The sequence below is a fragment of the Accipiter gentilis genome, chromosome 29 (assembly GCF_929443795.1).
Source record: "Accipiter gentilis chromosome 29, bAccGen1.1, whole genome shotgun sequence".
Lineage (NCBI taxonomy): Eukaryota > Metazoa > Chordata > Aves > Accipitriformes > Accipitridae > Astur > Astur gentilis.
Window position 1 is genome coordinate 3,165,416 of NC_064908.1, and position 27,876 is coordinate 3,193,291.

General features: G+C 42.9%; 1 protein-coding gene across 1 annotated transcript; it reads left to right on the forward strand.

The window, feature by feature from the left end:
- The first annotated feature begins 208 nt into the window (after window positions 1-208).
- Window positions 209-27,682, forward strand: DSTYK (dual serine/threonine and tyrosine protein kinase). The gene is made up of 13 exons (XM_049832533.1): window positions 209-586; window positions 8,213-8,598; window positions 14,711-15,374; window positions 17,833-18,107; window positions 18,491-18,574; window positions 19,731-19,907; window positions 20,198-20,327; window positions 20,578-20,734; window positions 21,469-21,601; window positions 21,786-21,899; window positions 22,390-22,504; window positions 23,634-23,768; window positions 24,798-27,682. Exons 1-13 carry the CDS (start codon window positions 346-348, stop codon window positions 24,983-24,985), a joined length of 2,799 nt encoding a protein of 932 aa, XP_049688490.1. The 5' UTR covers window positions 209-345; the 3' UTR covers window positions 24,986-27,682.
- The last annotated feature ends 194 nt before the right edge of the window (window positions 27,683-27,876 follow it).

Sequence of the window (27,876 nt, forward strand, 5' to 3'; positions counted from 1 at the left end):
CTGCGTGGTCGAACTACAACTCCCGGCATGCCTCGCTCCCCCGGGGTCCGCCCGGCCTCCTCCCCCTTTGCCCCGCGGCGCCCCGATAAAGGTTCCGCGCCGCACGCAGCGCCGTTTACTGAGGCGCTGCCCCCTGAGGAAGAAGGCGGCGGCGGCGGCGGCGGCGGGGGTAGGGGAGGCGGGAGGGGTGGGTGGGGGGGAAGAGAGAGAGACGAGGAAAGCCTGGCCGCCGGGAGGGGCTCGCCGTTCCCCTCCGTGAGGGCGGAGAGACCGGGGAGCGTAAGCCTGGCAGGGGCCGAGTGTCCCCCGCGGTGGGGAGGGGATAGCGGAACGGACCCGGAGGCCATGGAGGGCGAAGGGGCCCCTTCGTGGCGGGGTCCCGGCGGGGTGATCCGCGAACTGTGCCGTTCCTTCGGTCACTACAACCGGCACTTGGCTCGGCTGCAGCACAACCTGCGTGAGACCAAGAAGTTCTTCCGCGACGTCAAGTACTCCCAGGGGCACCCCTTCGCTTCGGCGGCTTTTGGCGAGGGTCCTCCTACCGGTGCTGGGGACGGGGCCTACCGGGATGGTCCCGGGCCCGGCGGTGAGAGAGGGACCGGGGGGGGGGAAGTCGGGCAGGGCCTGCGGCGGGCGGGGAGGCCTGTGTTTGGGGTGTGGGAGGAAATGGAGGCGGTCTGTGGGGATAAAAGAGGGGGACGAGGGGGGCTTGTGGGGTGAGTTGTGGGCAGCGAGGGGTGGGGGGGGGGGGGCTTGTGAGGGTTGGGGTGCAGGTGGGAGGCGGTGGGTGGGCTGTGGGGTCTGTAATAGGGGGGTTAGATGGGCTGGGGGGGTGCATATGGAGAGCTGGGGTGACTTGGGGGGTGTGTGAGAGGCTTTGTGGGGGTGAAGCGAGCAGGGCAGGGGGTGAGCGGTGATGGGGGCTGTTGGGGAGATGGGTCCCTCTGACCATATTTCTAACCCCTCACTCACCCTGCAGCTCCCAGCCCCCCCTTAGGGGGGGCTGGGAGCTGCAGGGTGAGTGGGGGGTTAGGAAGATGCAGCACCCGTGGCTTGTGGGGTCGGTGTTCCTCACGGTGTGTTTGTCGTGGAATTCTGCCGGGCTTCGTTCATCAGTTTTGTCCTCATCTGTCAGTGTTGACAAACATTGCTGCTGGTGGGAGCCCTCCTGCCATGTGCAGGACTTCGTCTTTCCATAAGACTGTCTTGTGAGAAGAGTTTAGCATGATGCTAAATATTTATAAAGATCTTCTTTATTCATTTCCAAATGGCTCTTGAGTCATCTCTGGCTACTTGTCCAAGGTACTTGTCCATGCTTGTCTTACGCTTACAATTCGGATTTACAAATTGAAGTGTTGTTGAGCTCTTCTGTCAGTCTGTGTAAAAAAAGTAGTGTTCCACCGTATTGGGCCTGGATGAGAGGGAGTTAATTCTCCTCATAGTAGCCCTCCTAGTGCTGTGCTCTGTATTGGTAGCTAGAAAGGTTTTGATAACACACCAGTGTTTTGGCTACTGCTGAGCAGCGCTCACACAGCATCAAGTCTCTCCAGGACTCCCCCCTCACTAGTAGACTGAGGGTGGGCAAGATCTTGGGAGGGGACACAGCCCAGGATAGCTGACCCAAACTGACCAAAGGGATATTCCATACTATATGATGTCTGTTCAGCAATAAAAGCTAAGACAAGCAGGGGGGGCAGCGGGGCGCAGGCGGGATTCGTTATTATGACATTTGTCTTCCGGAGCAACCACTACATGTACTGACTCCCTGCTTCTCGGGAAGTGGCTGGGCATGGCCTGCTGATGGGAAGTAGAGAATAAATCTTTTGTTTTCCTTTGCTTCTGCATGCGGCCTTTGCTTTCGCTTTATTAAACGGTCTTTATCTTGACCCATGAGTTTTGGGTTTTTTTCTGTCTTATTTCTCCCTGCCCCGTTCTGCTGAGGAGGGGAGTGATAGAACAGCTTGGTGGGCACCTGGTGTCCAGCCAAGGTCAACCTACCACATCCATGTAATCTGTTGGAATAGAAGTGAATAGTTTCATAAAAATGTTTGTTTACATCTTTCTGTGACTTCCAAGACGTAGGAACTAGTTGGTTTCCCTCATTCTCTGTGGGTCTCAGTGCTGTTTGAATGGTAGCACTCCACTGGCCTTGCTCTTCTGTTTGGTTGCTTCTTGTAAAACATTGCTAGTCAAATAGCAATTGCATCTTTGAAAGTCTGCTTATAGAGCTTTGTAGATTTGGATGTATCATTAATTAAATATTCCTGATGTAGGATGCAGATTTCACCAAATATCCTGCCTGTTGTTTCTAATACAGAGCACTTATAACTTTCTTTTTTTCCCGTATACTTACCTTGACCCAGTTTGACTTTACTGCTGAATGTGTTACCAACTGGCCCTTAAGTATCAGGGCTTCAGGGAAAGGCTGACTGCTTTAGAGCTTATTCATGCAAACAGTAATAACAGTGTAGACTCTTGGTTCAGGATTTCAGACTGCAGAGGTTGTATAACATTTACTGTTCTTAAAAATAAATTGGCAGTTCTCAAACTGGCGAAGTGGTGAGATGTTCCGGGTGGGGCACAGATCAAGTTAATAAACCTGCTCCATGTTAGAAGGTGGGAAGTCATGGTGGCAGTCTTGAGGGAAGTGTGGAAAGAGGAAGGGAGAGGATGAAGAGAAGGACTTGGTAAAATAATGGAGGCTGGCAGTTTTCTTAAATGAGTCAACTGCAAAGTAACTGAACCAATGATTATTATTTTTTTAAGATATGGGAAGACACAAGCCTTTGCCCCAAACCCAGAGTCGTGGTATTGCGTATTACCTTTGTGCCTGAATAATCACCTTTGGACAGAGCTGCTTGTTTCTGTAAAATTTTAGTTGTATTGTACATTTCCAGCACTCTCTGAAACTTAGTGGCTGGTATTAGAGCTTTTTTTCCCCTGTGTAACATGGGGAGATTATTTTAAGTGTTAGAGGGTTTAAGGAGCACCGTTCTCGCTGACTTCAGAACTGCTTTTCCCTCGAATCTGCCCTGCCCTGCTAAGTGGTGTCAAAGTGAGAGTAATTTTGACCGAACAGCTCTGCAGACTTTTGGCAGTGCTCTGCAGTGTGCTGAGGTGTGAATGCTAATGTTTTGTGAAATACAAAGGAACTGGGAAGTGAAATGGACAGGACGCTTACTGCCTATGGTTGAAGTGGAAGAAAAACCTGTGAAAGTAAATTTGGATGTCTTGGAAACAAAACAAATGTGAAGAAGTTTGTTTTGAGACACCAGTGAAGCTAGTGTAACAACACAGAAAGGTAACTGCCCTTCGAATTAATGCAACTTAAGCAACCTAAAGCATGGCCTGGGTTACTCTGTCTAAAACCAGACCTAAGTATCTGCTAAGCTGAGTAGTAGCCACTGTCCTTTCAGGTAAGCTGGGTCAGTCAGGGTTGGGTACTTGAAGGGGCAAATGTGTACTTGCTTTTACATCCCACCCTCCTCTGTTTAGGAGGATGACAGGCAATATTTGCCAATAAAGGATTGTCACTGACCAAATGTTCCCTCTGTGGCCTTAGTACCTGGACTTGGTCCTCATAGCAAAAGAATTAAAATAGATTCAAGGAAAAATAATTGCCTTCCAGCTACTGTTTATGATGGGAGGGAGAAAGTCCTGTTTGCGCTGTCTGCATTTCTGAAGCATTCAACAAAATATTGTCTGTTCTCTAGGTCTGCTTTGTCATGAATAGGCTTTTAGGAATGATTTGTTAAAGTACTATGACAGTCGTGTAGCTTTAGCCTGCACAGGTCTGACAACTCTTTATTCTTGGTGCTGTTAGCTAGTGTGTTTTGTACTGACTTCCTGTAAAAAGAAAATCCTAATTAGGGACTCAGTAGCAGATTTTACTGAAATATGTAAAGATACTAAGAAAAAAACCCCAGCAACCCTGCCTTCTACTAATGGTAGTTGTTTTCTTCATTCAGTACTTGTAATAATTTGAACTCTTTGACCTAGGAACCTGAGATTGTTTGATATTTCTTTTGCCTTATTTCAGAAATTTCTGTACACTGAGCTGTACCTCTTGTACAGATATCCACAGCCTCTCCAGAGTTTTTGTCAGCAGCTGTGATGTTACCTTAATGCGTGTGTGCTGGGGAGAAAGCCCTAGGCTTGGTCCCTACAGAAATCTATTTCATAGGGGGTGAGTGTATTAAGCAGAGGGTTTGGAAGAGTTTTCATCCTGATGCTATATTGACTGAGAGTATATACCCTGGTTAAAATGTGACTGCTCTGCCTATATTGCTGTGATCCTCAAAAGGTTAGGACTCCTATTGTGCTGTTAGGTGTGTCAACATAAGAAGATGGCTTTTAAGACTAGATAATGTGTGGAGAGGTGGTCAGGAGGGTACTTGTGAAATAACTCCTCAAATAGACGGGAGGAGGCTCTTGCTAACAAGCTTCAAGTTAAGCAGGAGCTGAAGCTTGGTTCTGCAGACTTTGGGAGCTGCTAATGTCGTAACAGTTGCTCCTGTAGGAACTGCTTATGTTGGTGTATTGATTAGTTGTATGTGTTCTCCTGGAATTAACACCACTGTGCTGATAGATGTGTGGTGGGGTAGAGCGAAAACTGAGTGCGTTAATCGTATGTCTTGTAGTAGTCAAAGCATGCTGTCAGACATCGCCAGCACCACAGAAACGTAAGGATTTCTATGAAAGGTATCGGTATTTGCAATAAGAAGCGTGAGGGTCTGGCCTTATTTAGGCACTGTTGTCCGTGTGTATTATTGAAAATAGACTAGAAAGACGAGTGAGACTGGCAGTGTAGTTGGCCGTCCTTGAAAAGGGGATGAGTAAATGCTTAGGGCTTCTGTAGATTCCATAAATTTAACCTAAGATTCTTCTTCCAAGTGTTTGACTGAATTTTGAGATGAGTCTTGGTGAGAGACGTCCTTGTTCTTGGACAGGCCTCCTTTCATCAAAAGGAGCTTAATAGGATGCACGCGCTTAAGGACTCCCCCTGCAGCCATTTTTTTGAAGTGTTTATCACATGTCTTCAAATGATACAGTATTTGGATACAGTATGTAGCACCAGCTAAAATATTGGCAAAAGTCCTGTCACAAATAGGGGCTGCTCACATAGATGTGGGAATATCGCTACACCTCTTCAGTAAGCAAATTCGAAATCTACTTTTTGTTAGGTACCACAGGAGGTCATATTTCTCCCAACTTGAATTCTTGATGTTCAGGTTAGTGGTATCACCTATTAAGTACTGAATGAGTGTTTTTACCCTGTGTCTTATTCTGATGCACAGAAATAGTGACATACTTTCTGCAATGCAGAATATGAGCAATAGCTCCGTTGCTGTGCAACTCACTTCAGGTTTGAGACCTTGAGGTCACTGTAACATAATCCGGTGATTAGATTCACGCAGGTTTGAAACCACGGCCATGACTTGGGTGCCTTGATGGTGGAGTGGGTTAGTTGTGATACAGCTGAATCTTGCTTTTGGTGCGGCTTCCAGGTTTGTACTTCACATACTTGGAATATCGCGGTGTGACATAATGTTAAATGTAATGGCTTCGTTACTGATACCGCTTGTAGTAAACTTGTTGAATAAATGCTGATCCATAGGGAGGTTGTGTACATGAAAAGATGAAGGGTGTTTCAAAGATGTAGTATTTATATATCCATCTGTGCTTCGATGATTTCAGCTAAGCTGCTGTATTTCAATCATTTTGTGCTGGCATTAAGTACCCATAAATACAGAGGCTGCCCAGAATGAGGAGAGGGTGCAATCTGCCTCTTCTTTTCTTTTCAAAAGCCTGTGCAGAGAAGGCTTCATGGCCTGTACAATGCCTTCTGAATTGCTTTTTTCATGCTCGGTAGCTGAAGAGTGTGCCTGAATTCCAGTTGAAGTTTCAATAGCTGTAACCAGATCAAAGAAATTCTTTATCTTGTAGATGAAGGCTTAAATGCTGCTATTTGTGGGATTTTGCTGATTTTTATCTTTTGTGAGCTGCTAGCCAGATTCTGCCCTTAGTCACTTGATGTGGCCACTCTGCTACGGTTGTGGATCTTGAAAGGCTTGTTTAAGAAACAGTTATGAAGAGTCATGCTTCAAGAAGTGATGACTCCCTCAACCTTTTCCAAACTGTTGGTTTATGGGGGTCAGCATTTGGGGCTGTGTGGGGCAGAGGTGCAGGAGAGGGGCTTGCTGAGGCACAGAGAGGGTTTCCCCTTAGTGTGGAGTGGAAGGATGACTCTGATGGAGAGAACTCCTCCAGCAGTCCTATTTCCAGACTGCAGATTTGAAGGAATGGTAAATCTTGGGCAAGATGTTAAAGAAGCCTTAAACTGGGTCTAAGACACAACCAATTACACATGGTGTTGCTCCTGATTTGAATGATTCTAAAATAGAAGAATGGAGTGCTATCAGAATGAGGGCTAGAATAGCTGTTGTACGTTATCTTTAATTTGGTTGGTAGTGTTGAGGAATATCTTGGTATATGAGAGTATCTTGTTTTCTCAGGGCTTGAGATGCTGAAACAATTCTGCATGCCAGAACATGACTCATTAAAAGAATTTTAATAGCCCTGGTGAAACAGGACCTTCCCCTACAAAATCCCTGCTGGTGCTTCTCTGCTGTATTGTATTTAAGTCTATATTTAAACTGTCGTTCTTATCAGTTTGCCTGATATCAGGGCAATCATACTGGTTTATAGCTTTCAGATTTGGCAGTTCTTTTGGGAACTGGTGTCTCCATTTGCCATTTCTTTCTTGGGTGCCATCTGCCTTCAGGTCTGGGAACGTGGGCTAGCTTTCTGGCTGTGGTGGAACACTAGCTGTTTTGTACTCACGGGGATTGTGCTGAAGTGCAGCAGATGGGGAATTTGTTTGTATCCATTTTTTTGTACTACCAGAATTATTCTGTTGCTATGCCTAAGGTAACACAAAGCTGCTTAGACTTCAGCTTAGATGGCTGAGCGTGGGAAAAACTGTATTTAGGACTTGTAAAAGAATACAGAAGCTAAATTCAGTACTGAGACTGAATTAATGTAGTAAGGCAAATGCTAGGAGTTGCAGCATCATGGACTAAGAATCCAAAGGCCCTGACTAGTGGGATGGTACAACTGATGCTTCAGATGGAAGATTGGTAAGGAGAGTGATTACAAGGAGTCTTGCTACTCGGAAGAAGATACAGATGTTGAGTAATTTCCTTTTGTAGCTTAAACGTTGTTCTTAAGAATATCTGGCAAACTGTGCCTATTTAGTTCAACTGTATAGGTTAGGAAAGATGTGTACTGTTAGTCCAATCAAAGGAGTGAAGCCGTTTCTTATGGTGTTTTAGACTGCCTAGGAGCCTTCTGGCTGCTAGCAAAGAGTGTCTTCCCTTGGGCTCATCTCTACGCAGGCTGGTGAAAGCATGACAGTTTCTTTAGATGCTGTGATTGTATTTCCATCATAGGGAATTGCTGGCAGAGGCTATTAGTTCCGCTACCATGTCTCAGCAAACTTGGTCTTGTCATCTGCTTCACGTAGAGAAGCAATTTTGCAAGAATGCCTTTCCTTTGGGCTAGGAAGGAGGTTTTGCTGCTTTAATGTCAATGATCCTAGAGTTTGGTCAACAAGCTTGTGCAGTAATACCCTTGGGATTTGGTAGATGCAAAGTATTTGACATTTTTAAGTGTGTGGGTGGAACCATCACCGATTCATAGTTGATTGAATTTATTTCTGGTATGTGACAGGAATGTTCTGTACAGCCAAGCCATCAAAACTTGGGAAGAGTTAGCCTTAGTGACCCATTGGGCCTCCTTGAACTCTGAAGCAAGGTGAAACACTGTTCCAACCTAAGGCAAAATTAGCCCTTTGGTTGTTTCAACCTTGACAACTGTTTTGTCTTGACTTTTAGGCCTTACCATTCATCTTCCACTAACCTGCTGAAGAGAGCTCTGTGTAAACACTTCCCAGTGAAATAGGTGGGGAGAACAGTAACAAATTGTCTCAATGGCTTTGTGAGAATCAACCTACTGCGGACCTCTGTGTTGGTGCAGAAATGCTGAATTGCTGACACTAGTTTCAGAATACATAAGCAAATTCTTGGCGCTATGTGGGTTTCTTGGCGGGCTGTGGGGCAGCAACGTCTGAACTTTTGCGTTCAGCTGGCTTAGAGATACGAGACTTATTGTTCAGCCAACCTGTTCTAATTCAGTCTGCCCTCAATTTTAGGGCAGAATTTCATTTCCTTCCCTCGCCATGAGGAAGAGCATCTCCAGCGGACTGTGAGCTGGCACCCTTGCCTTCTGATTCTTGGCCAGAACTGTAATGCCAAATGCCAGTTACTCAACATACTGCTGGGTGAGAAGCTGCTCCCTACCACCAAAATCAGCAATGAGGAGAATTGTAAGAGGCGACGGATCCGTTTCACGCATGGGACGCAAACACGGATTAGCCTAGCGCTGCCTGAGCAGTATGAACTGGTCCATATGATGGCAGCCCACCGAGGGCACTGGGACACGATACCAGAGGAGGACTTAGAAATTCATGGGGACAGCGAAGATCCCGCTCACCGGATAGCGGAGCTGGAGGTCATGCTGCCTTACTCACTACTAAAGGTAACTAGGTGTCCATGTACCATTGTTGTAGTGAACTTGAGATGTAACATTTATTGTCCCTAATAAAGCTAATGGTGTAAACTCTCAAGCATAGGAATTTTTTTTTAATTAAAGAGAAGTTGCAAGTCTGGTGTTAGGATTTTAACTGAGCATCGCTGTCTATGCTGGTGTGCTTTTGTTTCAATGTTGACTCTTAGCATTATCATTCCTGTGTAATGTTTCCATCCATCTCGGAAGCCAAGCTTACTCAGATGTAACTCCAAGTGTCTCCTAAAACTTTTCTCCAGTTTCAAGGTCATTCAGAGTTAGCTTTGCTGTCTGATAGTAGCTAGAAGCTGTCGTACAAGGATATGTACTTTTTAATCTCTGTCCTGAAGAGCTTGTTGTCAGAAAAAAAGCTTCATAATTCCAACATCTGATAAAGTGACCTGACTTCATTTGAGAGGGTGGCTTTTTACATTTCTGTGGTGTCAGTGGGAATTGAAGGTGTTAAGAACAAGGAGGTGGGAGTCTGTTCTTAGTGCTGTTTCTATGTTGTTAGTATCTGTGACTTTCCTTTTACTTGTCCATAAAACGTGTTTCTTTCCTGCAAGTGTTGCAGTTTGGTGTTTGGGAAATATCTCTAAAGGTGGGGGTTGTATTTCATAGCTTTTTAGAACTTCTGTTGCATTTCATATCTTATGTAGTCTTTGTTGTTGCAGTATAATACTTCTGCAGCATTGTGTTTGGCTGTTGAATATCTGGAATAGATAATTAATTCTTAAATATAAATTGTTTAAGTGCAAAGAATATGATCTGTTGTCACGTAAGTAAGTAAGAGTATGAACTTCATTGTTGAACAATAAAGTAGCAAGGTAATTTTTTTTCTGGACCTGTGAATCAAGACGTGATTGTAAATAGGCAGAAAGTGAAGACCCAGTCTATCTTCATCAGTTTGAAATACATTTTACAAACCCAGACTGTAGCTAAACTTAAGCCTATCCTAATGAGGTCAGCTGAGTCAATGCTATGTTGTAGTGCATTTGTGGCTTCCAGTATCCACTGAAAGAGAACAGAAGTGCCGTGTTTGTATAAACTGTATGTGAGGCATCCACTACTTTCCCAAAGAGCACCAGATCAGCTGCTGGTGCTGCAAAGCAAATGCCTGTTCTGGATCTTCTGCTTCTAAAATCCTGTCTTGCTATGCATAAAAGAGTATTTAGCTTTACATTTATTTCACTTGGTTACGTTTTTATATGGGCCAGTTCAGACACACTGCAGTTTACAACCCTCTTTCAGATTTCTCATGTAAGTGACAAAGATCTCTCTGTCTGGCTTTGGTTATATTTAGGACACTTAGATGAAAACAGCTAGTCAGCTTAATCTGAAAAGGGTTGGTGAAATAAAAAGCTCTTCCAATAGAAGGAGAGAGGGTGAATCACAGCTAGCTTCAGATTGATTCCTTACGTGAATTCAATGGGCTAAAGGAAGAACAAAATTTTTTTTAAGGCTGTTAGGAGAACATAATGTGTTTTGGCAGGTAATTGGGCTAGGGATAGCTTCCTGTTAAATTACAGGAGTCTGACCGCCTCTTGAGAGACCTGTGGGTTTTTCCACCCTTCTACCTGATGTGCATTCTCCATATGGCTCAGCATACACCACGACAACAAAGTTTTTTAAGTAAATACCTGCTAGTCATGGACACTACTTCTGTAACTAGTGGAATATATACCTGAAGCAATAATGGATGAGGTTTTTCGGACACTATCCAAAGTTGCATGTCTGTAGAACTAGCCTGAAGGAACTTCTGCTTTTTCTTAACTTGTGAAACAAAACTAGCAGTTTAATAGTTTGTGTGCTTGATGATAACATGATATTCAGTACAGATCTTAAGGATTTAGATTTGCCTAGGAACCAAATAATTTGGAGGAGCTCAGCACCTTTTGGACAGAGGGGGAGGGAAATCAATCTGAATTTTACCCCACTTGTTACCTAGAATCCCTGTATTTTTATCTATTTGTTTTTCTCACAACAGCAGAGCGCTTATAAGTAGTACTGTGTTTCGTGATAACCTTACTTTCCAGTTATTCAAACACCTTACTAGTGTTTGAAGAAACGTTTGCAGGTCCTTACTGTGGGCTTGAACAGTTATAGGAGATGAGAATTTCATTTGTGGATTTCTGTTTGAAATCATATTCATTCCCCATAGTGAGGTCACTTATCTACCAGTAGGCTACCATCAAAGGAGCTGTTGGTGACTTCAGGGCCTGGGGAATGTTGTGCAGCTTTTTAGGCCTAAGCATCGCTTACCAAAAGACTTAGTTGCACAGACTGGCTTGGACACCTAGATTACATGCTGCTGTTTTGTGCAGGCACTTAATGCTGAATCATGCTTCTTGGTGTAGATACTTGTTTGCTAAATCCAAACTCATTAGCCATTAGTCCCGAAAAAAAAGGCTAAGTTATTTGTTAGGTTAACAGTATCCAAATATTAACTAAACTACTTTTTTTTACTTGGAGAAAAATTCCATACAAGTGTAGAATATACCACTTTTTAATATTGAACTGCCAGTGGAGCACCCTGAGTTTTCTTGTTTAGTCTGATATCTAGGGTGGGACCATGCTTGCTTTTCTGTGTTACTGAAGGATGTCTTAAAACTTGTTTCACAGAAAAGGGGGTGAGGAGGAGGGAGCCAAAATTTCATTTGCGTGGGTCAGCTGCTGTGAGAACACTACCTTGTGCTAATAGGTATGTGAACTTAGTTATTTTTAAACGTAAGATATCGGGGAAGGAAAAACTGTGGCAAAGCTGCTGTATTCCTTGGGGATCACTGTGCACAGGAATGCATCTAGGTCATGGGGAATAATCCATATAGGCAGACAGATTATTAGATTTATAGTGGGAGCAAACAGTTGGCTCTTTCCCTAATTCTTATCAGTTGTGCCTGGAAGCTGAAATGGACTTCTATGAAGTATTGGGTTTCACCTGGATGGTACAGCTGAATGGGAGGAGGTTAACTGGGGTGAAAGCTTCCTTTTTCATGCCTTTGTCTTGCTCTGTGCTTCATGCAAATTTGAGTCTTGGGCTGAAAAGTTCTGGCCAGGGCTTGTAGGGAAAGAAAAATTTTCAGCTGCTCTGACAAAGCTGGAAAATGAATGAAGAAATACAAGATGGCTCTATGAGCTCTAACAGAAGAATTACTTTGGGTTTGCTTTTCTTCAGGTATTATAGTAGTGATGCAGGTCATATGAATTAGTAGCTGTTACAAGTAGCAATGAATGTGGTTAAGTACCTATTGGGTGGTTATTTTAAAGTACATCCTGCTTAAAACTTGGAAGAACATGCCCTGATCTCCTTCTTGAGGGTATTTTTAACATGTTTGGTTGTGGCATTAACATGGAAAACTGAAAAGGTTTCATGCTGGCTGAGACACTCTTCCTTCCACGTAGCATCGTTTTACTTTGGGGTGTGCTGAGGTGCTTCTGCCATGTACCAGCATCGAATAGCTGAAGTTGTCTTCATCTGTCCCTTTATGCTGGCATAACTGAGGGTAGAAGATACTGAAAATGCCAGCACCATGAAATTATTCTTCCACCCATGTGAAACCTGTTCTCTGTTTCTAGCTTTGCTCGCTTAGTAAAATGTCTTTTACAGAGGAAGAATTCATGATCAGAAAGAGCTTTGCTTCTTGGACTGTTTCATGAGTGTGTATACCTCATAGGTTTTCTTGGGCTGGCCCTTCCAGCAAAGGTAAAACGAAATTCCCTGATGAAGTGGAGTTCAGAGTCATTGCACAAAATCAAAGCAATTATGTTCTGTAAAGGACAGCAGTGTTTGCTGCAGACCAGAGGTGTAGTTCAGTTTTCTTACCTGGGATTCTCTCTAGATTAGAGTTACTGATCTTCTGACTTGGATCCCCATAGAAACAGAACAAACTGGCAAGATATCAGAAAAATGGGGGGGGGGGGGGGGTGGAGAAAAAAAGTTCTGAGTAGAACCTAGGGATATATATGTACCGCAGATTAATAGGGAGGCAATGAAATTAGCCCACATATGTAATAAATGCAGTAACTGTCAGACATCAGTGATTCACAGACTATTCTTGGAAGGTAGAGTATTCAAATTGGCTTAGAAAAAGACTGAGCTGGGCCTTCAGTCGTAATTTGCTTTGTAGGAGTTTGGGTAAAAATCTGACTAAATGGGGTTAGCTTCTCAACACCTCAGTTAACTAAGCAAACAGTGATTAAACTGCCCGAAGCCTAGCAAAATAGGACAAGGTCCTCTTGGGATGTAGCAAATAAATGCTTTTTAACTGATCTGGAAATGAGGAATTATCCATTGACTTAGTAAAATGGCACACTTCAGTGGTCCCTGAATGCATTTATCGAGACTCTGCTTGTCTTATTGTAGGTCAAGACCTACTTGATCCTTGATTTTAATTTTTGTTCTGGCATATGGGATGCAGTGGTCATCCTGGCATTGCAATTCTGAATCCATAAATGAGTATGTAGTGTGTCTGCATGGTATTCTCTTTAAACTGTCTTTTTTGTATTGCTGTTGACAGCACCTCTGCATCCTATTTTAAGTGGAAGAGCTGTAACTCTGATATTTGTGTACCTGATGTTCAGATTGCCGAGTGGGAGGCTTTGATATTTTAAAAAGGGCCTTTTAGTTAAGGAAAATAGGAATGCAGTTACTTGACAGCAATTTCACGCTTACAGCTCTGTCAGAAGTGTTCAAGTGTGTTTAGTGGTGTGATTTTGTGAGAACCAGCTTAAAAATTTTAGGAATCCAGTGTAAGTCATAGGTATTCCCCATGAAGGAAGACTTGATCCCTAATAGTGTGAAGCTGCATAGACAGTGCTTAGACTTCTGTAAGGACGTTAAAAAAAAAAAAAAAATAAAGGCAAGAAATGTTGCTAATGCTCTTTGGAAAAGTCCGAGAGGCCTCTATGGAAACAGAAGGACCAGTTGCTCATGCTGTGTTGGGTTGTGTGTGTTGGTTTTCTCCCTGTCTCCTAGAGACAGCACTGGCTTCCTCCTTTGTTTACAGTCGCTGATGTGAGTCATCCATCCTGGTGAATATTGCAGCGCTGCACATCCCATTCTGCCTAACCTCCTGTGCATCAGACAGGTTTGAGTTCAGTGCCGCGGAGTGCCATGGCAGTAATGACTTTGTCTTAGCTCTAAGAGCAGTCGGGAGATGTGGTCAAGTCTTTCGTTTTTCTGATGGAGAAAAATGATTGAAGAATTCTTAATTATCACCCCCTGTTTTGAGTCAAGAAGATGGCACGTATACTCTCTCTTCAGTTCAAAGCCTTTGACACTTTCTTTCCTTATTTAGTAGAGTGATATATGCAATTCTAACACTTCTTGCATGTCCAAAGGTGAATCTTGTCTCCTTCCTTAGAAGGGAAGGAAGCAGGTTTCAGAACTAGCCCTTTTTAATAGGGTTAGTAAGAAGTGATGTTAGCAGGAGCATATGACCAAAGCAGTGAAACTGTGCAGTAAGAAAATAAGTAAATAGAATACATCTCTCAGCTTTTGGTTGGATTTGAAGAAAGTCATAACTAAACTTGTCACAACCATCTGTTCCTCCTTGTCTGTCCTTTGGCTGTGAACTCTTTGGAATCGTTTTTTGTGCTGCCTTTGTCTTGGCAGTAGTTGCTAGTGTAAGTGCTTTCTACCATTGGAAGCTATGCTAAAAACTGGCAGCATGGATATCTCCTCAAAGAGCTGCAGATCTGGTAGACTTCAATGGGAGAGGTTGTTGCAAAATGGTACATGTATAAGCTAAAGAATGACAGCTATTCTGCAATAGCGCTTATCTGGGAAACTTGTTCTAAGTTTTGTTCTGAACTAGGCTAAAACTCAAAGGCACTTGGTACAAAACAAGAGTTTTGGAGTCAGTGGGCATTAATCCATGTCTGGCTGCATCCCTGCAAGAGTTATATCGGTAGCCTTGTAGGTAGGCTATATACTAAAGCATGGTGCTGTATGTGAGACTCCATAACTGTTCTAAAGGGTTTGAATGTTTCTGGTTTTGTGAATGAATTACAGTGCATTTTTGCATGTATTAGTTTTTAAAAGGACAAACCTGTTTGTTTGTTTTTTTACTTCCTCACTTGCTAGGAAGTGGATGTTGTGGTAGCACCATGTCGTGGATTCCAGTCTGCTGAAGCCACCTTGGGAGAGTATGTGAACCAAGTCTTGCCTGTTGTCATCTTTGCCATCAGCGAGGCTGAACTTTCCTCATCAGATGAGAATGAACTGCGTGAAATCAAAGAGAAATTCTCTTTGCCCATTTTCTTCTTCAAAGTGCCAGAATCGGGGGTTGACCTGATCTCTCCCCAAAAAACTGATAATGAAAAGTCCTCTCTTTACTGCCAGCTGATGGACTTGGAGTACCTGAGTACAAACCACTGCAGCTGTGGGGCACCTGGTCCTGATGCCGATGCCCAAAGCATGCTGGTGGAGCAGTTTGAGAAGCTCCGTCTCCTAAGCACTTTTTCCAGGCAGGTGCTTCAGAAGCATCTTGTGGAAGCAGCTACCAGTTTAAATGAGGTGCACTGCCGCTGCCTGAACATCTTCATCAATCAGGCTTTCGACATGCAGCGAGACCTGCAAATCACCCCCAAGAGGCTGGAGTATACCCGCAAGAAGGAGAATGAGCTCTATGAGTCTCTGATGAACATTGCCAACCGCAAACAAGAGGAGATGAAGGACATGATCATAGAGACTCTTAGCAATATGAAAGAGGAGCTCTTGGAGGATGCTGCTAATATGGAATTCAAAGGTAACTACTGGCAGGAGAGTAATAGGAACAAAGAGGTTAGGGGCTTTAAAGGAGCGTAGCGGAGTAATATTTGCCATCTGCTAAGGGACAGTTGAATGGCAGTCTAGACAAGTGACTGCAGGAAAATTCAGAACTAATACTACAGAAAAATCCTTTGTGTATCTCCTAGGTAAAAAGCACTGTCCTTTTTACAGCACATATTAAGTCTTGGTTTCTTGCTGCACAGTTCTGGCTTAGGGTATTTTACTTCTCTGCTTTACTTTCCTATTCTGCTGAAGGAGAAACTAACTCTTTCAACTTTGCCTCAGTGGATGTGTTGAGACTTGGGAATAAATCTGTCCTAAGAAAAAAAGCTGTTTGAGTTTAGCAGTGAAGGCTTGATTTGTACTTTCTGCTTGATTTCTTTGAGAGAGGTTTTGCGTAAGACTTCTGGGTATAGAACCTCCTAAACTGAAATCCTTCTGGGTAGGTAAGGTTTTCCTTTTAAAATAAATCAACACAACATACTGTGCTCCTGAGGTATACGCTTGGCATTTAGTGTGTGTTTTTGGGAAATGTGAGAATTCTCACTACATCTAGTACCAGAACTTCCAGCAACACAAAAACTGGAAACATACAGAATGATGTGTAGACTGCGAAGGGTGAGAGGCTATCCAAATTTTGTCTGCAGGAGTACGTGGTCTGTCATAAACATCGAAGTGAAGATTTGTAGGTTGATACTCCACAGCTCTTTTCTCCTCTGCTTGCTAAGCAGAGGTTTAGTGTAACAGTCATTTCTGTTCTAAGGAAATGTGGTTCACTGGGCTGATGGGAGAAGATTTTTCTATTTAAAATAAAATCAGGAATATCTCTAGGCTGTTGGTTTAGAAGAAATTATTTTTTGTGAATTGATGCTCTTCTGAGGCATGAGAGAGAGCCCAAAACTCTAGATAATTTTGTTTGTCTTGACTGACTTCGTCCCAGTTTCAAACTGGAGTGTTATCTCCAGGGACAAAGAGGAGGAATGATGGATTAGGTTTAATCCTGCAGGTTAGGATCTGGATCTTTTGGCTTCCACAGGTGGGAAGTGGATAAGATCTTTCCTGTTTCTGGAAATGTTTGCTTTGTAGTGCCCATATAAAATGTAGTCCTCATAAAGCGCTGCTTGTAATTGCAACAAAACCTATTTACATGCTGCAAAAAACCCCCAACAAATTAGCATATGCTAACAGTATAGCGTGCCTGAATTCTACCTGTTTAGGGCTGCTGTTGCTCCATTATCAGGACAGGTAATAATAATTCCTGTATTCTGTCTGTCCCATTCTTTACAGAGCTGGAGCACTGTAGTGCCTGAGTTCAGGATTCTGTATGAGCAGGAATATGTTTAGGGGCAGCACAAGATAAAATACATGCAGTAAATATGTGTATATGTTTATTTGCACAACAAATACGACTTAAGAGGGTAGCATCTTGTTGGCTATCAGTATTTGAAGTAATATCCTAAAAGAAGGAAGGTGTTATTTTGAGGAGCTAATGCCATCTGTCGATCACTGGATTTGTTTTAAGTAGGCTAGACTGTTGTTGGCCAAAATCCAGAGACAAGGTCTTCAGCTCCTGGTAGTAATGTAGTAATTGCTCAGAGTGGTTACAGTGCGTGAGCAGTGATTGCTCAGTGCTTGTTTAAAAATACCAAGTGGTAATCAACCCTTTTCAAGGTACCAGGAAAAAAATTCATGTAACCGGTGTGGCTGTTACTTCATAATATTCAACATCTAGCAGTGCTTATGGATTGCAGCGTGGCCTGGAAGAATTTCCTGATCTGTACTTCTTTAGATAGAAAGACAGCTTTGTGCTTCTGCCCTTCAGTTTTTGAGATGATGGTTGACTTGTCATCACTGTACCACTGTAAGCCTGTAGTAGCTACAGAATGCTTGTATAGAGTCTATCAGGTGTTAGAGTTGAGTATCCTGTGAATTCAAACACCAGTGAATGGAAGCAAACATCACAGTATTTTCTACCTTGGTCAGATGTGATATTTTTTTTTAGCTTCCCTGAAACTGGAGTAACCAGGCGTGTATTCATGGAGTTACCCTAATGCTTTAGTGCTTTCTATCAGAGAATACCAAGTTACTCAAGGACTGGGTTTGGGACCTCATGTAAAACTGGCATTGTAGCATTAGACATGCAGACTGGCAAAAACTTAATCCTTTGCAATAGTCAGTATATGTGTTCTTCTGTTGCTTGTGAGTTTTTTTGTATGTTTTGGAAACACTGTTGGCTTCACTTTATATCATCTGGGTCTAAAGTAATGAACCTCTGAAGGAGCAAGACAGCAAAAGAGCGTTTGGAGCAGAAGCTGGCTGGACTGGGGTTGTGCTGTAGCTCCTTTGCAAAACATACAAAGCAGCTCTCAGGTAGCCATTGTTGCAAGAATGATATGTTGAATACAAAAGATGCCTCTTTCTTTTCTTTTGTGCAGATATCATCATTCCTGAGAATGGGGAACCTGTTAGTTCCAAGGACATAAAGTGTTGTATTAAGCAAATTCAGGAACTGATTATTTCTCGGTTAAACCAAGCAGTTGCCAACAAGTTAATTAGTTCAGTGGACTATCTGCGAGAGAGCTTTGTAGGGACGCTGGAGAGATGTCTGAAGAGCCTGGAGGAGTCTTGGGAGGTTTCAGTACATCCTGCAAGGAGTTTGGAGAAGTCAAAGGATGTTTCTGTACACATCACAAGCAATTATCTCAAACAGGTATGGTGGCTTAAATGGCTGTCTAGAATATTCTTAATAGTTGTCTTTATCCCGATCCAGCAAGGGTGGTAGGAGACTGAGATACTTAGTCAAATTAGAGGAACACAGCTCTGGAGTATGTGTGGGTCTGGTGTCATTAAAGGAGGTGCTAAAACTGGGGAACAGTCACAGGCCTAGTACTTACCTTTCCTAAATCTGTATATAGTAATCAGATTACAGCCTAGAAAACATCTATGAGCTTAATACAAGAAATGAATTGAACCAAGTGTATCATGGAGTATCCCATATAGTGTCCATTTTTTCATTTTCAGAGGGTCTTGCAAACTTTGTAGTGACTATAGCTTGCAAAGTTCCCATACTTTCATCTTTCCCCTGCTTTCCAGATACTCAATGCAGCCTATCATGTTGAAGTCACTTTCCACTCTGGCTCAACAGTAACCAGAATGCTGTGGGAACAGATCAAACAGGTATGGGCATCTTTATAATTTATTTCTGGTATGTGTCACTGTATAGTGAAATGCTTTTGGAGCAAGGAATAATGTGAATACTCACAGCTGCTCTCTAAATTTTGACTCTGGGCACATGCATTGGAAAGCTGTTGCTTCCCCATTCAGCACTAAGGCTGTGTGTATAGTTTATCCCTGGGGATGCTGTTATTATTTAATTTAAAGCAAGCACCTCTTTAGTGTTTTCTTCCTGTTCTGAAACAGCAAAGGAATGATGATCAGCATTTTGAAACTCCTGCTGTTTATGTTTTGGGTAACTAGATGTTTATTTGGGTTTGGGGGTTTCTCCTGGGTTTTTTGTTTGTTTTGCAATGTATCTTGATTCAGGTCAATTCACTCTTCTCCCTCCAGAGCAGACCAAATTTCCTCAGGTCTTTGTTTTAAATTTCTCTCTATCAAAGCATTCATCTTTCTGAAGTTCCTGCTCTGACCTGTTGATGACCTTTACTGCCTTCTCCCTCTTGAGATTCCTTGTATGGATGGGTGAGAGGAATATGAGCTTTTCCCAAATAGGTGCAGCGCAGACTGAGTAGTAACAAACCTTCAGATTCCTCCTTCAGCCTGGGAGAAGGATCCTGACTGGGTGTGCAGCAGCTGGATTTCTGTGGCTTCTAATAAAGGGTGGGGCAGGGCATCCTAATGACCCAGCAATTTAAGGGAAGTGCATACCAACACCTAGGATTTCCACACCTTGACAGTGTGTCTGTCCAACAAAAAGCTGCTTCACTGTAGCTTTCACCAGTTTAGGAACACCTCTCTTCCTGAGTCTCTGGGTTACTGCTTATGCTGCCTGTTCTTTCAGCCTACAAGCTGCACCACAACTGTGTGGCTTTCCACGTGGTGGCCTTCTGGCTGGTCAGATGTGAAAGGATGGTTGGCTTGTAGGAATGAACTGAGCAGATATTCAGAAAAATCAAATCTCTTTAATATGCATGTACAACAATGTTGTGATCATTACCTCTAAATTGTTAGTAGTTACTGTAAGGTAATTATTTAGCGCAATTCTATGTGCAGATGACTGTTCATTATTACAAGGTAGCTAAGCAGTCTGAGTAAATTGACTGACCCTTTGCTTTTTTTTGTGCTAGTGCCTTAATTCTGTTTCTTGTTTTACTAGATAATCCAGCGGATTACATGGGTCAGCCCACCTGCTATCACCAGTGACTGGAAGAGGAAAGTTGCTCAGGATGCTATCGAGAGCCTCAGTGCATCCAAGTTAGCCAAGAGCATTTGCAGCCAGTTCCGGACCAGGCTAAACAGTTCCCATGAGGCTTTTGCAGCTTCTCTGCGACAGGTGAGTGTATGGAGCTGTTCAGAAGGGGGTCTTGTTTTGTACATTGCCCCTTATGGAAAGAGGATTTTTAATTGCAGAGATAGCTAAAAGAGCAGCTCGTGCAGTTAATGCTGTCATTCTGCAGGTAGAAGTGGCAGAGCTGATGCAAGTGCCTTAATACAAGGTCCTATTTTTAAATTAGGCATGCTTTAAGTAGGATCTCCACTCAGTTGTGCTATGACCCTCAACCTTGTTACACTAGGGCTTCAAACTAGGCAGGATTACAGTGTATACGTGATAATCTCTTGTAGTTAGAAGACGGCCATTCTGGCAGGCTAGAGAAAACAGAAGACCTGTGGCTGAAGGTGCGGAAGGATCACGCTCCTCGGCTGGCACGACTCTCGCTGGAGAGCAGGTCCCTCCAGGATGTGCTGTTACACGGTGAGCATTGTGCTTGATGTTCTCTGTATTATCTTCTGCTCCCCCCTTCTGAAGCAGTCAGTGGGTGTAAAGGAGTAGGAGTGTTTTGCTTTCACTCAACCACTTCAGTGAGCCTCCATCTGACACATACTGAGTACCTTGAATTGTGCAGCTGCTGGCCCATTTAAAACTCTGGGCTGCCAGCCTGATAGTGTATGGGAAGAAATAAACATGTTTTAATGTCTGTCTAAATGGATGTTGTGCCTTACAGGCAAACCAAAGTTGGGCCGTGAGCTAGGCCGAGGACAGTATGGCGTGGTCTATCTGTGTGACAGCTGGGGAGGGCATTTCCCATGTGCACTGAAATCTGTTGTTCCTCCAGATGAGAAGCACTGGAATGACCTTGCACTTGAGTTTCACTATATGAGGTGTGTGTCGTAAGTGTTTTTCTCATTCCACATGGATCTTCTTAACTTCATTGCTGCAAACAAATTCTATTTGCATTTGCATAGGCAGAACCTTGCTTGCTATAGTTCTACTCTGCAATCAGTGACTTGACCTCATGAAATGCTAAGCTGCCATTTCTAGCAAAGACAAGACAGGTTGCCATTGCCACTGCAAAAATATAACAGGCAGGCAGACATGCTCCTTCCTGTCTTGATCTGGTTCTCTGGTGTCTACACTGTTTGAATGCTTGCTATTTTGCAGAGTAAATTAGAATTAATAGAGTATGATAGCAAACAGTTCTTCTCCACTGATTTCTGGTGTTGAATCATCCCTCCTTTCCCAGTCTGTCTTTGTCCTCTCTGAACTCATGAAAGAAAATGATGGGTCTACACTGCAGAAAACGGAGCTCCTTTTCAGTAAACAGCTGCAGGCAGGTGCTGCAGTACAGACAGCTGAAATAATACAGTATTTCTTTGGTACTATAACCTTTAATAGGCTTTCTTGAGTTTAATTGGATCAGACAGCTGTATATTATTATGGTCCTTGGAACTGTGGGGTGCTGTGAATTTTTATGGTACAGCACATGGTATAGGTGTATCTTACTATTGTACTAAAGCTGCAGCTATTGGGCATTTTTCCTTTACAAGGTGAGGCTTGGCCTGGGGTGGAGGGAAGGATATAAAATTACCAACTTTCTGTGCTGAACTTTCTCTAGGTCTCTACAGACGCATGAGCGGCTCGTACATCTCCATGGTTCTGTAATAGATTATGGCTATGGAGGAGGCTCCAGCATTGCTGTCTTACTGATAATGGAACGGTTGCACAGAGACCTCTATACAGGACTAAAGGTAACAACAATCTGTGTGTGTGTGAATACGTTTTTTTATATATATACATTAAAATCCACACCTAAATACCTATTAATCTATAAAACAAAGCTAGAATTGCTTAGTTTTCAGTGTTTTTGGAAAATAAGAGTAAGCAACAGTAACTTCCACTTGAGGAATTAAATCTGTGTTTGTTATTCTTCAGGCTGGGCTAGAATTAGAAACACGATTACAGATTGCCTTGGATGTAGTTGAAGGAATCCGTTATCTTCACAGTCAGGGACTTGTGCACCGGGATATCAAACTTAAAAATGTCTTGGTAAGGACAACTTTTCTATCTGGCTAATCCTGAAGTCTTATGAGGCCCTTTTAGTGGGAGGGAGAAGCATGATATAAGTGAAGTAGTAGCTTTCTTCATACAGGATCTTTCAACTTGTGGTATTGTTAGCCACAACTAGGCTTGCAGTGAGGTTTCCCTAACTCATTTTCAGGCAGAAAGCCTAGGGGAAAAGGAGCAGTAGAGTGACTTCTCTCGAAGGTAGAGAGCTTGAGCTACAAGTAGGACTTCCAGTTCCTGGTTCTATTAAATCCCAGCCACACCCTCTATGTAGAAGACAAGTGAAGGCATGTCTTGTTACTGGGCTTAACTAGGTAAATGTCTAAGAGCAGCCAAGTAATCAGAGAATCTTACTTAAGAACAAATGCCCAGCCCTTCAACTGTAAACGTAGTTTAAAACCTTAATATTAAAAAGCAATACTAAAACTGACAAGTATGGTTATCAGCTGCCTGTGTGTGAATTCTTCTACAGCTTGACAAAAAGAATCGAGCCAAAATCACTGACTTGGGGTTCTGCAAACCAGAAGCCATGATGTCTGGCAGTATTGTAGGCACACCCATTCATATGGCTCCTGAGCTCTTTACAGGTATGCTCGTTGATTGAATCCACTACTGTCCTGCTCTGGGTTGAATTTTGAAGGCCATTACTTTGAATTAATAGCTCAGCTTGCTTATGAGGGAAAAATAATTTAAAAAACCCCAACAAACACAAACCAAAAACAAACCCCAGAAGACTATCTGTTCACAATGCGTGCTATGTATTTTTTTCCTGTATTTTAAGTGTCAGTCTTAAATTTTTGCTTACTTGAACGAGAACTATGGGATTTATAATCTTTGCTGAAGTGATTAATACTCTTGCAATTGGAAAGCTAAATTACTAGTTATTAGGAAGCTGGAAATACTTGGCTTTCATAGGCAAGTACTTCAGAAATGATCCCCTGTAAGGAATTTCCAAGCTGTTACTAACATGTGGGGTGTGTTCAAATTCACTATGCGCTGGGCTTCTGGCAGGTGCTCTTTCTAAGGTTTGTTTTTTTGGTGAGCACTCTTACCGTAGCACTTAGAGGTCCATACCACACTTAGCAGAATCCTTTTGGTCTATCTGAGATGCTGTTCCTGCTTTGACAAGATTGCAATCAAATTGAAGCAACCCTATTTGTGTTTAATTTAGAAAATATTATTCAGGTCAATAGTACTACTAACAGTGAAATACTCATGACTAGCAGGCTAGACCTTGACCTTATGGAGGTGAGCATTGGCTTAGCCCTTACACACTTACTGTGCTCAATCTTTTCTTGTTCAGTGGGTGAACTTGCTATAAATTCTCTGGATTGAGAAGCTGATGTCAGCTCCGACAGACTCCTGGGCTAGCAGCAGAGCCAGGCAGAACTGATAGTCTTAAAAAATGTTGGTGTTTAAATCTGAAATACACTGAGCATCTGTACCGCCAATGGTCCGTGAACCTCAGCTTGGGAACTGCTGGTACAGGTTAAGTGTATAAATCCTCTGAGAATTGGAAGGTCTTAACTTTTATCCCTCCACCTTTGACAATGACTCCTGATGTGTTACCAAGGCTTCACACGAGTCTTGCCTTCTGGCAGTAAAGTTGTGGTTTTAATTTGAGGAAGTGAAACACTGAAATTAGTTCTTGGACTGTTCAGTTTCCAGTGATGAAGATGTTGTTTGCCCTGCTGATCAAATGTATTTTTGTCACAGGAAAGTACGATAACTCAGTGGATGTTTATGCATTTGGCATTCTGTTTTGGTACATTTGTTCGGGACATGTGAAGTTACCAGAGGCTTTCGAGAGATGTGCAAGCAAAGATCACCTTTGGAACAATGTTAGAAGAGGTATAAATGGCTTATTTGAACTCCATTGGTCGATAATTTATGCTTGAGTAAAATTTGAGCAGATGAGGAAATCCATTTTTATCCTCTTGTAACTGAAAGGTAAAAATACAAATTGTATTGCTTCATTGATGGTCTAAAGAGTAACAGTTGTCTAGTTAAACTTGGACATATTCTACTGAAAGTCTAACTAAAATTAGCGGGAAGAAAGAAAGGCTTTCAGTTAACCATCTCTTTGCCAGTGTCATAGGAACTGTGCTAGCACACTGCTTAAACCAGGCGAAGTAATACAACACTTATGATGTAAACCAGACCCCAGAATCAGCCAGGCATGATCCCCTAAAGAATGTTTAATCCTTTGCAATTTCTGGAATCTGCAGTGATCTGTACATTCAAATGCTTAATATGCAGCATGCGAGGAAGCTGGATGTTGAGTAAGACACACTGTGATAGTCGTTCCCCAAAATATAAACTTACTCTTACGCTTGTGTAGGTTTAGAGTAGTACTATGTTTTGTGGTAGCTTAATCCTTTGTGCTGTGTCATGGTACCAGAATGCCTTACTACTTTGTAACCTTAGTTCCTGTGCATATAATCTCTCCCCTTCCCATGTGAAAAAGATTAACTCAGATGAGTGAGTCTTGTATTTGGTCAGAAGGCTGCACTCACTGCTTGTTCTCATGTTGAACTTGCTCCCAAAGGCACCATTATGAGCAGGTGGGGTGGGGGGACTTGTTTTCTAATAGGGGAGGGTATTAATTTTGCTCCCAAACAGTCGCAAAGGGGAGGCTCTAGTGAAACTGCACATGTTGGCCATCCTCTGGAAGCGTGCATGATCTCCTGAGTGATTTCAGCAATTCTCCCAAAGATGTCTCGGCAGCACTGCTGAAATGTAAGCCTTTATCCAGGAGCATTAGACCCCAGACAGTCCACTTTGGTCACTTCAGCCTGCACCAGAGCAATGAGCATCAGGCAAAGCTTCTCTCAGATTTAAGGTGTACTGATGGTAACCAGGTCCCTCTCCATTTTCCAGGAGTTCGCCCGGAGCGTCTTCCGGTGTTTGATGAGGAATGCTGGCAGCTGATGGAAGCCTGCTGGGATGGAGACTCCTCCCAGCGCCCTCTCTTGGGGATTGTTCAACCTATGCTGCAGGGGATCATGGACAGGCTCTGCAAGTCAAGCTCTGAGCACCCAAATAAAGGGTTGGATGACTCTACTTGAAAAGGAAGCGCAGAAGAATTCTTAACTGTGGGAGAATTCTGAACCCCTAATTCTGCTGATGGCTTCTTCAGATGTAGCTCTTCGTAGCTAACATGAGTGGGACAGGTAATAGCAACCAGAAGATTGCTCATAGAGGTGAGACCTTGGGGATGTTCCATCTTGAATAACAGCCAGAGAACTCTCCCCCTGGTACACCCCCATTGATGCTAGTTACCCTGCTGCAGCTTTTATTATGGAGTTGTGCAAATAAGATAGAAAATCCACACCGTTGAACTAAAAGGGATTTTTGCCAATCCCACACAAACACCAATCAAAGAAAAGCATCCTGTGTGTTTCAGGTAGTGTCTGTGTTGCCAGGAGTTGATCACAACAGTCTTTACTCAGTAAAGTAAAAACACTTCCCATTAACTGATGGTCGTACGTGGCCTTCTGTCTACACATAACTATCCCAATCACTTATGGATTGGCACCAATTGCAGTGCGGTTGGAGAGGAAGGAGAAAGCAGAAGCTCTAGGCTAGAAAGTGTTTAGAAGCTAAGAGCATCTATCTATATTAGCTTCTTGCAGCACTCAAAATGTTTACATTGACAGGAGCAAAGCTTCCGTGTTTTACCTAAGGGGGTTTATCTACTGTTCCACTGCAGTGCAAATACCCCATGTTATAAGCTATTTATCTCTTATGTACCCTTCACCTCTTCTGTAAACAAGCTCTCTTCCTGATAATTTTGCTTCATAATAGTTATTTGAATGTCTGAAGAAACCTGACCTTTCTTTTACAGTCTTCTGGTAAAATGGAAGACTGCTCAGAGATTACATATTGTAATTCTGAAACAAAGTCATTACAACTAATGACTGTCCATGGGGAAAATGCCAATTCATTTTAATTAAGTTTGGGGTTTGAATTAGTTGTAAAGGCAATGACAGTTTTAAATTGTGCTAACTATTGACAGGCATATTTTTAAAAATAAGGTTTCTTCAGCGTTTTTAAAGTCACATGCTTGGTGAGAGCATGCTTGAGGGAAAACAGGTCATTCATTCTTCTTCAGTAGCTGTGTATTGTGGCTGTGTCCGTTCATCTATCGTTTCACTCTGGGATCTCTAATTTGGCTGTATTGAAAAGAATAAAAAATCAGGGGGGAGGGGAATCCTTCACAAGGAAGGTATGGGCTGGGGTGGTCCTGCTGCCCTTCCCAAGAAGGCTGCTTCTGAAAATAACATCCTTGCCTTTTGCATTTCTGGGCCAAGATTGGTTGATCTTAATGTAAAATACTTACAGGGTGGAGGCTGAAATAGAAAATGCACCTTGTTTACTACATGAGGAAATACTGAGTTGGCAAGTTCTCCCTGGGTTTACTGTTCCTCCCAGCTGCAGAGGATGGGCGTGCAATGGCTTTGTTTCCCAGGAAAGTGAGCACGCTGCATCCAAAGTAGTGTAGGCATGTGGCATTACTGCACTTTGTTGCTGGAATTTATTGGCTAGTATACAGCAAAATTACAACTGATAGCCTGCCTGTTAAACAGCTTGAACAAAGGAAAGGGATACATAACCCTGCAGTATTAGTTCAGTTTAAATCTTCCTTTCTTTGTGCAATAAACAGAATTAATGCGCTTTTTTATATTAAAAAAACCCCTTTTTTACTTACCTGCACATGTGGGCATTTTTCTGGTCTGTGATGGCATTAACAGTATGATTCTATACAGATACGGCCTTGCCAGCTGCTCCAGCTGAAACTGCAGCAACCAAGAACCACATGCGCAGAAGAACGAATACTTTTCCAAAGTAGAATCGTTAGGCGTTTCACTGCCTTGGTGCACACTGATGCCACCTATGACACTAACAGTATTAACTCTGTTCTGCTGTGTGTGGTGGTTAGTAACGCTTATTTAAAACTAGGAGAGTCAAGGTCAGTCTCTGGCAATGAGTAGAGGTAGCTTGTGTAAATAATAAATGTATGAATAAAATTTGAATCTCTGTATATGCAATTCCAGAAATGTCTTGTATAGCTTTTCCTGTGTAGCCATCTCCAGACACTTATCTGATGCCTTTTTATTGTTATTTGTAGCTACCTTAATGTCTTGTTTCCATTTGGTTTGTCTTTTTGCATGTGCAGCATTGTAGATCTGCAGCTCTTCCCAAACTCAGTACAGCTACTTCTCTGCATTTTTTTTTCTCCACTGGGTATAAAGTCTGCCTGATTTCGCATACCCTGTTTGTCTTCAAAACTAGTATCCTGCCCCCCCCCCCCCCCCCCATCAGAGCAAGGAAAACAAGGCGAGTAATTGCTTTATTAAAAGATTCCACAGACTGTAAATTGAAAGTGGTACCAAACTCAAACACCTCTGAGCCCGGTGCAGTGAGACTGAGCTGAGCAGGCATTCTTCTCCCAGATAAGGCTACCTTTATCACCTCAATCTACTGAAGATGTTTGTTACAGTATGTTTTAATGTTGTGTTGTAAAAGGGTATTTATAACTTGTGCATTGTACAATGTACCACATGTAACCAGGTCGTGGACTGGCTTCTGTTGTATATGGACACAAACCAGCGTGTGCTGTTCCAGCAGTGTGAGTGTTGCTACTTAAAACAAGCTCAATCCCCGAGGCTGAGGCTGACTTCTGTGAACAGCGAGGAGCCAACCTCCTCTCTTCCTTCCTCTAAGCCTGAAGTGGAGATCAGGCCTAAAATGACTTTGGGGGGGGGGGGGGGGGGGAATGCAAACCAAACAAAAAAACCCCCAAGCTTTGTTTACAAAGGTCACTGCGGTGAGGTTTACATGCTGAAGAGTCGCTAGGTCAGTGCAAGGCTCAAGCACAGCAGGAACTTGCTCTGCCCTTCAGCCTCCCCAGCCCAGTTTTAAGCCTTTCCTTCACACCACACTTAGTGGGACAAGC

What these genes read in the sequence shown, in the direction of transcription:
- DSTYK (XM_049832533.1), top strand. Translation starts at nt 346, where the DNA reads ATGGAGGGCGAAGGGGCCCCTTCGTGGCGGGGTCCCGGCGGGGTGATC. An exon ending in TGTGGGAACAGATCAAACAG is followed by an intron (nt 18,575 to 19,730) that starts GTATGGGCATCT and finishes TTGTTTTACTAG; the next exon opens with ATAATCCAGCGGATTACATG. An exon ending in GGCTCCTGAGCTCTTTACAG is followed by an intron (nt 22,505 to 23,633) that starts GTATGCTCGTTG and finishes TTTTTGTCACAG; the next exon opens with GAAAGTACGATAACTCAGTG.